General features: G+C 36.1%; 1 protein-coding gene across 2 annotated transcripts in view; it reads right to left on the minus strand.

Annotated features, from left to right (window-relative positions):
- NDUFAF2 (NADH:ubiquinone oxidoreductase complex assembly factor 2) overlaps positions 1–13,362 on the minus strand; it is a 145,282-nt gene that overhangs the window by 42,792 nt on the left and 89,128 nt on the right. For both annotated transcript variants that reach the window (XM_006727976.3, XM_081826827.1), the window contains exon 2: positions 8,634–8,723. In XM_006727976.3, the coding sequence (XP_006728039.1) occupies positions 8,634–8,723 (90 nt within the window). The remainder of the gene's footprint in view (positions 1–8,633; positions 8,724–13,362) is intronic.

Below are 13,362 nucleotides of genomic sequence, written 5' to 3' on the forward strand. Positions count from 1 at the left end.
ATAAAAAACTACAAAAATAAGAATCCATATTTTTTAACTGTGAAAATTCTTCAAATGATATATTATGAAATGAGTCACTTTCTGATTACTGACCCTTGGGCATATCTTAAGGATATTATTAGACTTAGTTGGCACATTTAAGTTAAATATTTTGTGATGCTCACGATGATTATTGTTCTTTTTTCTTAATCCACTTTATTGAGGTATAGTGAAACCATTTTAAGTGTACAATTCCATAAATTCTGAAAAACATATACAACCTTCTAACCAGCACCACAATCAGTATATAGAACATTTCCATCACTCCCGTAAGTTGTCTAATGTCTGACCACATGCAAACACCCACCCTAATCCATCCACAGCCCCTAATTATTTAGTGCTACACTTTCTGTCACTGTTGATTAGTTCTGCCTTATCTACAATTTCATATAAACAGAATTTTACAATATGTACTCTTTTGCATCTAACTTGTTTTACTCAACATAATGTTAAAGTTCATCCATGTAACTGTGTCTGGAGAACAGACTCTTAAGGTAGGCTCCACAGCCCCCATCTCTTGATGTCCACACCTGTGTGTGGGCTCTTCCCCTTGACTGAAGGCAGGCCCTGTGACTTACTTCTAACTATGATAACAGGGCAAAGGTGATGGGATGTCTATGAGTGCATGATTACGTTAGGTAGGATTACAGCATCTATTTTGCTAGAGCTTCTCCCTTGCTGGCTGTAAGGGAAAAAGTGGCCCTGTTGGAGGATCCTATGTGGAAAGAACTGCAAGTGACCTCTAGGAGCTTAGGGTGGCCTCTGGCCAGCATCAAGTGAAAAACTAAAGCTCACAGTCCTACAATTGTAAAGAAATGAATGCTACAAATAACCACACATGTGGGAAAGTGGATCCTTCCACACTCACACCTCCAGATGAGAAAGCAGCCCTGGACACCTTGATTGCAGCCCTGTGAGATCCTAAGTAGAGAACCCATCTAGGCTGTGCCTGGATCTGTGACCACAGGAACTAGGAGATGATAAATATGTAGTGTTTTAAACTAAGTGTGTGGTAATACTGATATGGAGCAATAAAAAACAAATACAGTGAGCATAGCAGCAGTTCATTTTTTTATTGCTACATAGTATCCCACTGTATAGAAAAATAACAGTGCTATTATCCACTCACTTTTTGTTGGGTGTTTGCGCAGCTTTCAATTTTGGGCTTTTATGAATAAAGCTGCTATGAAAACTTTGGGTACAAGTGTTTGGGTAGACCTATGTTTTTATATGTCTGGGTTAATATCCAACAGAACTTCTAGATTATAGGGTATGTGTATTTTAAAAATTTATAAAGAATTAATAAACTGTTTTTCAAAGTAGTTGTACCATTTACACTTCAGCCAAACTATTTATGAAAGTTTCAGGTACTTTACATCCTCATTAACACTTTGTATCATCATTCTTTTAAATTCTAACTAGTCAGTGTTATGTGTTGGTGGGAATGTAAACTGATACAGCCAGTATGGAAAACAGTAGGGAGGTACCTCAAAAAATAAAAAAAAAGAACTACCATAGGATCCCGCAATCCCTCTTCTGGGTATATATCCAAAGGACATGAAATCACTATCTTTTTTTTTTTTTTTAAAGATTTTATTTATTTGAGAGAGAGAATGAGAGAGAGAGAGCACATGGAGGGGGAGGGTCAGAGGGAGAAGCAGACGCCCTGCCAAGCAGGGAGCCCGATGCGGGACTCGATCCAGGGACTCCAGGATCATGACCTGAGCCGAAGGCAGTCGCTTAACCAACTGAGCCACCCAGGCGCCCCATGAAATCACTATCTTGAAGCGATATCTATGCTCCCATTTTCTCTGCAGCCAAGGTATAGAAACAACATAAGTGTTCATTCACAGATAAATGAATAATGAAATTGTGGTGTGTGTGCATACACACACACACACACATATATTTACAATGGAATATTATTCAACCTTAAAAAGAAGAAAATCCTGTTATTTGTGACAATATCAGATGAACCTAGAAGATATGGTAAGTGAAATACACTAGACACAGAAAGAAAAATACTACATGATCTCATTTTTATGTGGAATGTAAAAAAGTTGAATTCATAGAAGCACAGAGTAGAATAGTGGTAACCACGGGTTGGTGAGCGAGGAGCCCCATGCCATCCCACAACCCTGAGATCATGACCTGAGCTGAAATCAAGAGCTGGACGCTTAATGGACTGAGCCACCCGGGTGACCCAACACTTAGGTTTTAATTTAATAAAATATGTGCCAGATCTGTAAGCTAAAAATTATAGATGAAAAAATGAAGGACAGACCTAAGGAAATGGAGAGAATATGCTGTGTTCATAGAAAACTCAATACATTTCCAATGAAAACTGATCTATAAATTCAATACATTCCCAGTGAAAATCTAAGAAGGATTTTTTGGTAGTAACTGATAAGCTGATACTAAAAGTCATATATAATGACAAAGGGCCCAAACTAATTAAAACAGTTTTGAAAAAGAGATTGGAGGATTCAAATTACCTATTTCAAGACTTATTACAAAGTCTCAGTAATCAAGACAGTGTGGCATTGGGAAAAGGACAGACAGATCCATGGACAGAATAGAGAATACATAGCCCACATCTATATAGCCAAATGATGTTTAACAAAGGTGCAAAAACTGTTAGAAAAGGATGGTCATTTCAGAAATAGTGCTGGGAGAGTAGTTAAAACCATGAAGACAAAGTATAATGATGGTTGCCAGGGAAGAGTAAGGAGGAACAGAGAATTATTGTCTAATGGTACAGAGTTTGTTTTACAAGATGAAAAGAGTTAAGGGGATAGATGGTAGTGATGGCTACACAATAAAGTCAATGTATTTAATACCACTGAACTGTACACCTAAAAATGGTTAAGATTGTAAATTTTACGCTATGTGTATTTTAACACAATAAAAAAATAAAAAAACATCAAGTAATGAAATATAGTGATCCCTTCAGAATGTTAAAAGAAACAATGCCTCACTTACTGCTCTGTGAGTTTCCATGCTGTGGCATCGGGAGGGGATCCTGCTAAAATTCACCATACTACCTATGTTATAGAGATGAAGCTGGGAATGAATTGATACCTACACCATACAAAAAATAGAATAAAATGGATCACAGATATAAGTCTAAAACCCCAAACTATACAATTTCTAGAAGAAATCACAGGAGAAAATATTCATGACCTTGGGTTAAGCAAAAATTTCTTACAACACCAAGATCATGATATATCAAAGAAAAAAATGATAAATTGGACTTCATTAAAATTATAAATGTGTGCTGTCCAAGAAGCACTGTCCAAAGAATGGAAAAACAAGCTACAGACTGGGACAAAAATGTTTGCAAATCACATACATGGTAAGGGAATTGTATTGAACATAAATAAGGAACCCTCAAAAATAAACAAGTTGGAAAAAAAACCCAACCAAATGAAAAATTTCTGGGCAAAAAGATAAGAATAGACACTAAAGAAGATATACAAATGGCAAACAAGGTCATGCAAAGATGATCAGCATCACTAGGCACTAGAGAAATAAAAATTAAAACCACAACGAGACACTACAACACACCTATTACAATGGATCAGATCTAGTGACACTGACAACACCAAAGGCTAGTGAAGATGAGGAGCAACTGTAACTTTCCATACACTGCTAATGGGAAAGCTAAATGGTATAGCCATGTTAAAAAACAGTTTAGCAGTTTAAGTTGAATCTATTCTTGCCACCTGACCTAGAAATGCCAATTCAAGGTAGTTACCTGAAAGAAGCGAAAATTTAGGTTCATATATTTATACCTGAATAGAAATATGAATTTATATAGTGGCTCCAGTTATAAATGTTATAAAGTATAAACAACCTAAATGTCCTGCAGCTGGTGAATGGACAAATTGGTATACCAATATGATAAAATTCTACTCAGCAATAAAAAAGGTATAAACTGCTGATTCATGCAAAACACATAAATGAATTTCAAATGCATTAAATGAATTGAAAGAAAGCTGTTTTCTGCTTCTAGGCAACATGGAGCAACAGGGACAAATTACATGAAACAATAATTTTCAAGATAGTGGACATCAAGTAATGAAATATAGTGATCCCTTCAGAATGTTAAAAGAAACAATGCCTCACTTACTGCTCTGTGAGTTTCCATGCTGTGGCATCGGGAGGGGATCCTGCTAAAATTCACCATACTACCTATGTTATAGAGATGAAGCTGAGAGTGTAGGGAGACCAAGGTGACTAAAATTCACAGGACAGACTATCAGACATGACACAGCTACACAGAGAGAAAACTGTGGAGATTGGCAGGAGGCTGCTATCAAGTATTCAGCAGAGCACTAATGAGTTCATGTGAGTAAGGAACTCTTAAGACCAGGAAAAGAACCACCTGAAAGGATCAGAAGGAACAGTTCTCACATTTTACACAGGGTCAAGAGTAATGTTAATTTCCACCACCCAGAGTGGAAAACCTCATGATTGATGGGGCAGAGGAGAGTGCTCAGCAATGACTTGCATCAGCAGTGCAGTTAGTTCTAGATTAAACTCTGTTCCAGTCCCAACTAACAATCTTAAAAACAATCCCTGAAAGGATCAAACTGTTTCCAAGTAACTTAACTGTGCCTCAGAACAAAGCTCAACAATACAGATAGGAATATAAAAATATCCAGTATCCAACGAGGCAAAAATTTTAAATGTCTGACATCCAATCAGAAATTGCAAAGCCAACAAAGAAGTAGGAAAATACTTCCCATATTGAGGAGAAAAAAAATCAACTAACCAAAACCAACTAAAAACAGACACAGATGGTAGAATTAGCAGATAAGAACATTAAAACAGTTATAACTGTACTCCATATGTTCAAAAAGCTAGTGGACAGATTGAACAGGTTAGGTAGAGACATGGAAGATATAAAACAGACCCATATCAAACTTATTCAGATGAAAGCTACAATGTCTGAAATGAGGTATACCCTGGATGGACTGGTAGGAATTTGACACTGTAAAAGAAAACATTAGTGAACTTGAAGACACAGCAAGAGAAACCATACAGAATGAAACTCAAAGAAAATAAACCTCCACAAATGATCAGAGTGTGTTTTTGAACTATGAGACAACTTCAAATAGCCTAAGATTGTAAATGGAGTCCCCAAAAGGAAGGACAGAAGGGACTCAGAGAAAAGTATTTGAAGAAGTAATGGGCAAAATATTTCTAAAATTGACTGAAACAACAAATCCATAGGTCGAAGAAGCTCATGAAACTTCAAGCACAAGAGACTATATGATGGTACATCATGATCAAATTTCTGAAAACCAGTTAAAAAAAGAATAACTTGGGGCACCTAGGTGGCTCAGTCGGTTAAGTGACTGCCTTCGGCTCAGGTCATGATCCTGGAGTCCCAGTATCAAGTCCCGCATCGGGCTCCCTGCTCAGTGGGGAGTCTGCTTCTTCCTCTGATGCTTCCCCCTCTTGTACATTGTCTCTCTCACTCTCTCTCTCTCAAATAAATAAAATCTTTTAAAAAAAAAAAGAATAACTTTAAAACAGCTACAAGAAAAATATACACATTACACACAAAGGGACAAAGAAAAGCATGACAACAGATTTCTCGACAGAAACAATGTAAAATTATCTTTAAACTACTAAAAGGAAAAAAAAAAAACTATCAACCTAGACTATTATAGCCAGAGGAATATCTTTATATTTCATACAGGGGTGCCTGGGTGGCTCAGTCAGTTAAGCATCTGACTCTTGATTTCAGCTCAGGTCAGGATCTCAGGATTGTGAGATTGAGGCCTGTTTGGGCTCTACACTGGGCATGGAGCCTGCTTAAGATTCTCTCTCTCCCTCTCCTTCTGCCCCCTCCAAATATATATATATATATATGTTTCAGACATATCAAAGCTGAAAGAGTTCAATGCTAGCAGACTCACATTTAAAGAAATGTTAAAGGAAGCCTTAGACACTAAAGGAAAATGATCACAGATGGAAATGTGGATCTACAAAAAGGAATGAAGAGCAGTAGAAATTGTAACAATATGAATAAATATGTCTTATTTTTCTTATTGATTAAATCTTTCTAAATCCCAGTTCACTATTTAAATAAAAATAACAATGCAGTGTGTAGTTTGTAACAAGTAGAACTAAAATATATTACAATAACAGAAATGTTAGAAGGAAGAAATGGCAGTACACCTTTGTCAGGTTCTTGTATCTATATGAAGTGGAAACATCACATAAATAAAGACTTTGATATGTTGAAGATATAGTCTATAAAACCCAAAACAGCCACTCAGTGGAGATACAGCTGAAAACCAACAATAGGAAATAAAATAGAATCATAAATAATCCTTAATACTAATTATTAGTTTGCTAGGGCTGCCATAACAAAGTAAAGTGCCAAACATTCAGTGGCTTAAATAATAGAAATTTATTTTTGCACAATTCTGGAAGGTAGAAGACTAAGATCAAGGTGTTGGCAAGGTCCGTTTCTTCTAAGGTTTCTCACCTCAGGTTGTAGATGGCTGTCTTCTGCCTGTGTTTTCACAAGGTCTTCCTTCTGTATATGTCTGTGTCCTACTCTCCTCTTCTTATAAGGACACCAGTCATATTGGATTAAGACCCATCCTAATAACCTTATTTTACCTGATTACCTCTTTAAAGACTCTATTTTCAGATATAGTCTACAAATATAGTCTGAGGTGCTGGGGTTAAGACCTCAACGTAGATTTTGGGGGAACACAATTCAGCCACAAAAACCAAGAATGAGAGAGGAGACATCACTACAGATTCTAAAGATATTAAAAGAATAATAAGGAAATATTATGGTCAGTGTTATGCAAAAAAATTTGGAAATCTAGATGAAATAAACAGACTCTTTGAAAGAAACATGCTACCAAAGGTCACTCAAGAAGATATAGATAACCTGAGTATCTTAAATCTAATAAATTTAATTTGTAGTTGAAAACTCCAGGCCCAGATGGCTTCAGTAGTAAAGTCTATCAAATATTTTTTTTAAATAATTTTAACATATACATAAAGTTTTGCAAGATATTGAAGAAGGAATATATCCAAACTCATTTCATGAGATCAGCTTTCACTGACACAAAACCCAAGCAAAGACATTACAAGAAAAAGAAGTTACTAACCAATATACCTCAAGATAAAGTATTAAACAAAATTTTAAATAAACCAATCAACAATGTATAAAAAGACTAATACATCAGGAACAAGGCAAGAATGTCCATTCTCATATCTTTTAATCAACAGTATACTGGAAGTTCTAGTCAGTGCAAACAGGTAAGATTAAAAAAATTAGAGGCATCCAGGCTGGAACGAAGAAAATGCCTTTATTCACAGACTGCATGATCTTCTAAGTAAAAAAAGATCTGATGAAGTTGATAAAAAAGCTACTATAATTAACAACTGAGCTTAGCAAAGTCATAGCATACAAGATCAATATACAAATACCTATTGCATATTTATATGATAGTAATGAACAATCAAAAATTAACACTGAAAAAAATTATCAGAGACAACAGCATCAAAAATATGAAATACTTATGAATAATTCTGACAAAAGATGTGCAAAAAAAAAAGGCCTAAATTAAATTAAGAGAAGTATAATGTCCAGGGGTCAGAAGATACTTATTGTTTAGATGTTCGTTCTTGCAAAGTGATATATATGTTCAACACAATCCCACCAAAAATCCCAGGAGGCATTTTTGTAAAAATTAACAGGATCATTCTAAAATGATCTAAAATGTGACAGGTGCTAGGCAAAGAACTGGTAAGGAAAAGGGAATTTATTACAAGGATATGGGGTGGCACTAGCACTCAAAGACAGATATGCATCTGAACTTCATTTAGAAAGAAATGGAACAGAGAACTGGAAACTTCCCGGAAACCTAGGAAATATTCTGTCTCACTATATTCTTTTTGCAGACTGGTTTCTATATTCTTCTTAGTAGATCAGCTTTTTCTGCAACAAAGCTTAGACAGTTGATTGAAGATAATACCCACAATTGTATGTTATGGTTCCAGTCGTATTGAAAGACTGACTGCACCTGTTTTATCTCACTTTGAACTCTTACCTTAATTCCAAAGTCCTGATAGGGATCAAGTGTCCATCCTTGTCTTAACAGGGGGTCAGTTACCAGGGTCATTTTAAGTTGAGCAAATATTCCAGATGGTGACAGCAAGTATTATCCACAATTTGTACAAGAGTAAACTAAGACTGAGAAGTATGAAATTACTTTTCCAAGTTCATGTGGGTAGTGAGTGCCAGAAACGATACTTAAACTCTGGAGGAGTGCAAGTGCACAGTCAGCACATGACAGTGAGTGCCTCCTTCAATCTTGTATTGTAGAAGCTTCGCTCTGCTCACCCTAGTACCAGCTCTGCTAATGTTTACAAGTTCCTTTCACTGGACATGTGTTCCTGTACTAGAGTGTGACACCTTCACAACTTTCAAAGAAAGGCAATATTAAAAAAATTTCATAGATTCAGATTACCAAAGTTTTTGTAAGAAGAATAAACATCTAATTTTGTATGAACAATTTGCCTTCCAGAAGATACTACTAAAAACACAAACTTACCCTCCCATTCTGTTGGAATATCTCCAACTTCATAGTCCACTTCTCTTTTATTTGCTGCTTCTACAATTCTTTTCTCTCGAATAGTTTGTCCTGTAAGACAAAAGCCATTATTTTATTTTTAAATAAAACTCATGATACAGCAGTTACTATAAGTAATATTTTCTCTTTGGATATTGCACATCTCCTCATATGGTCAAAGAATTATCAGGAAAAAGAATAGATTCCATTAGAATTAGGTACCTTAGAAAAAGCAAATTCTAAACTTACTACAAAAATTTTAAATTTCCTACATAGTATGCAAAATCAATTTTGGTAGAAAAAATCTAGATGCTGTGTTAAAAAAAAAAGGAGCAACCAATTAATCTTTGGGCACTAATGGCCAAAAAAATTAAACAAAATAACCAAAAAAACCTCCATTTTAATAATCAACAGTGTTTGAGTCCTTCAAATTCTGCAAGTATGTGTATTAGAGGTTCCAGTGGCTGCTGGAATCGCTATTCATGGCACCAAGTATGCCGTGAATCACAAGATCCTGCTGCCACTCTGTCTCCACATTACACTGGCAAACCCAAGGGAACCAAATCACAGGTTGGATTCTATGACCCATCTGAGTGACTACCTCTCACTGGATCTAAAGGAAGAGGGCAAAAGCTGATGAGTTATAGGTACCGTGCTTCAGGTGTGAGATTAACATTGGTACAGGATGGTAGCAATGTAGAAACATGACAGCAGAGGGAGCAGTAAAGAAAAAAGGTGTAGACGGGTCGGGGATGCGATGAGAATACAATAGGCTTACTTTTCTCAATAATAAAAATTTGATTAGCATGTATTTTAAGTTCATATAAAAGACATAAAACTATTTTGTATTTTCCTCTGTTTCTACAAAATCTCAATTATATCCTTCAAAGCAGCTTTGTCAAAATGATGGTTTCAAAACATGTTCCTTTGTCATTGAGCCTGTGAGCCTGGGGAAACCAGATACGCTTGCTACTTCCCAAAAGTTAGCAAGTGTGCCTGCATGGTCAGGGAATGCAAGCTGAAACAAGGAGACAGGGGTGAGTAACAGAGGAGGAGCATGGTTTAACAATGATCACACCAGTCAGGGAGAGAAATTTGGGCTACTACTCCATTCTTTGTAATAAGTCCTACTTGTATAACTTTTTTAAAAAGATTTTATTTATTTATTTGAGAGAATGAGATAGAGAGAGCATGAGAGGGGGGAGGGTCAGAGGGAGAAGCAGATTCCCTGCCGAGCAGGGAGCCCGATGCGGGACTCGATCCCGGGACTCCAGGATCACAACCTGAGCCGAAGGCAGTCGCTTAACCGACTGAGCCACCCAGGTACCCCTACTTGTATAATTTTTAAGAACTGGGAATGAAGTCCATTCCTCCCACTGAGTAAGAAATTATGCACAAACTGTACACTTAATCATACTAATATGCTTTCATACAATAGTTGTAAAGACAATCCTACTTATCACAACAAAAAATTTCCATCCCTGCAAATAGAGCAATTTTAACTACCTGATCAGTTGTCAAAAATTTAGGGTCTAATTTACATTTAAAAATTATTTTGATAACAAAAACATTAATCTAATATATGTATAGGCTTAATAAGTCCTAATACAACAATAAGTAATTGACATTGGTGTACCCAATGAGTTTTATTATATAAAACAATGCATAGTTTCTTCACTTAATAAAACAACATTAGATTTAATTAAAACAGTCAAAACAAAAAGTCATGTAGATAATGGTCAATGGCACAGGGATTTAAAGACTGCAGAAGTAACAACATTATTTTACAAACTTAAAAAATTTTAAAGCTATGGATTTAAAGCTAATTGCCCCAGGATAACAGATTTCCTTTCCTCTGTTTAGAAAAATATAAAACCTATTTAGTTAAAACAAAAGAAAAAAAAAAGGGAGATCTCCAGGTATTAGGTAGATGACAGGCTTAGTTAGGTAAAAGATTTCATCTGTTGCGCTTCTGGAATAGGGTATGGGAACCCTGGACACAGGGCAAGAAGGATCTAGAGCTGAGAGCCGTAAATGTCAGACAATTTTCATTCAATCCAGCTTTGTGTTTTTTGTCATACTTCACAGTATTATATTCTTAATATTTTTCTTTAATTTGGCTTGTTTTTCTTTCAATATTCACTTCTCCTTTACCCTAAAAAATACCATGAAATGCTTGACTTATACTACAGTTGACCCCTGAACAATGTAGGGGGGGTAGAGTCACCAACCTCTCTATGTAGTGGAAAACCAACCTAATGTTAACTCTACTGGAATTAAAATAAAATAAAAAATAATTAAAAAAAAAGAAAATCCACCTAATGCTTTTGGCTAACTAGTAATAGCTTACTGTAAAAACTACTAATAGTCTACTCTTGACCAGAAGGCTTACTGATAACATAAACAGTCGATTAACATACATTTTATATGCTATATGTATTCTATATTGTATTCTTACAATAAAGTGAGCCAAAAAAGAGAAAATGTTATTAAGAAAATCATAAAGAAGAAAAAAGACACCTTTAGTATTGTATTTATTTATTGAAAAAAAGCCATATGTAAGTGGACCTGCAAATTTCAAACCCATGCTGTTCAAGTGTCAACAGTAGTTGTATTTTTTGTTTAAACACATATAAAATCGATATTTACAATTTCAATGGGTATCTTTGTATCACCTAAAGTCATCCTGCAGATCACACTTGGGACACCACACTATTCTACAGAGACAGGCCCAGCAACATACATGGTGATACAGGACACAGGAGCCAACATAACCAATAAGAAATTCCTGTGGATGGGAAATGGCTGATAAATACCAAGTCTTTCCTGGAGAAACTTCATGTCTTTTCCTAGTTCTACTTGCAGCCAGACAAATGGCTAACTCTAGGCCTTGAGCAGAGTGGGTTTAAGATGAGTCTGGAACATCTTGCTATGCCAGGAAGTAAGAGAATTCTCAAAAAATAAATAAATAAATAAAAGAGGGGCCTGTCACAAGAACTTGAGCCAGCTTACAGGGGTTGATATTTGCTAAATCTGGGATAAATCTGAGCACCAAAATAATTAAGGAATTACAGACCAGCTATTCTCAAATTGTTGTGGGGAACTCTGTGGGGTGCCAATGACCCTTTTAAGGGGATTGTGAGGGCAACACTACTTTAATAATAATACTAAGAATGTTATCTGCCTTTTTCACTTCCATTCTTTCATGAATGTACAGTGGAGTTTTCCAGAGGCTACATGTGATATAGCAACAGACTGAATAGGAAGCAGATATGAAAAACTCCAGCTGTCTTTTATTAAGCTAGACATCAGGAAGACTTATAAAACATAAAGCAATGCTACCCTTTTCTCTACATGTTTCTGTTTGGGAAAGTATAGTTATTTCTGATAAAAAATGCATTCTTTATGTAAACAACAAAAAAAATTTTCTTATGTTAATAGATTACTAGTTTCATTTTTATTTTTTTAATGATTTATTTTTTAGAGAGAGAGAGAGAACGAGTGGGAGGAGGGGCAGAGGGAGAGAATCTTCAAGCAGATTCCCCACTGTGCATGGAGCCCAACAAGGGACTCAATCTCATGACCCATGACAGCACGATCTGAGCTGAAAGCAAGAGTCAGGCGCTCAACCGACTGAGCCACCCAGGCACCCTGTACTAGTTTTATTTTTATTTTTATTTATTTATTTATTTATTTTAAAGATTTTATTTATTTATTTATTTGACAGAGAGAGACACAGCGAGAGAGGGAACACAAGCAGGGGGAGTGGGAGAGGGAGAAGCAGGCTTCCTGCTGAGCAGGGAGCCCGATGCGGGACTCGATCCCAGGACCCTGGGATCATGACCTGAGTCGAAGGCAGACGCTTAACAACTGAGCCACCCAGGCGCCCCTATTTTTAAAGAATTAATAAACACTTAAAATTTGGTTTTAGTTTCAATATAAATATAAATACATCTCATAAACAAAGCTCTTTCAATAATTGTGAAAAGTTTAAAGAGATCCTGAGACCAAAATGCTTGAGAAATAAATATGCTACTAGGAAAAAAAAAGGAATCCATAAAGCCAAACCACTAAAAGGTAGAGATAAATAGATGGATAAATAAACTGGGGAGGTAAAAGGGCTCTTGCTTACCACAGTACTGAATTGTAAATGTAGAAGAAGTGCCAGAACTGAAAAACCATCATTTTGTAACCATCACGATAAAAGACCAGTTCTGGTAAGAATCAGTAATGGAAAGGGATTTTTTGTTTTATTTGGAAGTAATTTCCCCTTCCTCTGTATATAGGGTGTTCTTACAATTTGAAAGGTGAGTAAGGCTTACATCTTAAAAGACAGTTGGGTTAGAAATTATAAAATTTCTAATTTGATACCTATAAATACTGCCTTCCTATGGTCTTAGTGACCCTGTAGGTAAGACCCTTGACAGGTACCAGTCACAGGCAGGTAACACCAACAGTCCTAAAGAATGAGACAGCTGACTTAGGCATTTCTCCTTCTCTAGGCCACTGCACCTTCCCTAGTTCAGGGAAGATATTTGGGCAGCCTTTAATCTTTAAATTTTGGAGCTTCAGAACTCATAAGGTATCTGTCACACTGGAGGAGGGATTTTCTTCTACTACCAAATCAAAGGTGGAGGCCTACATTGGTTGTAACCCATAAGCACATAAATCCTTGGTGATGTTTCCAACCAGCTGCCTACTTCCAGCCCAG

Source organism: Leptonychotes weddellii, chromosome 7 (genome assembly GCF_054177405.1).
Source record: "Leptonychotes weddellii isolate Sample4059 chromosome 7, ASM5417740v2, whole genome shotgun sequence".
Classification (NCBI taxonomy): Eukaryota; Metazoa; Chordata; class Mammalia; order Carnivora; family Phocidae; genus Leptonychotes; species Leptonychotes weddellii.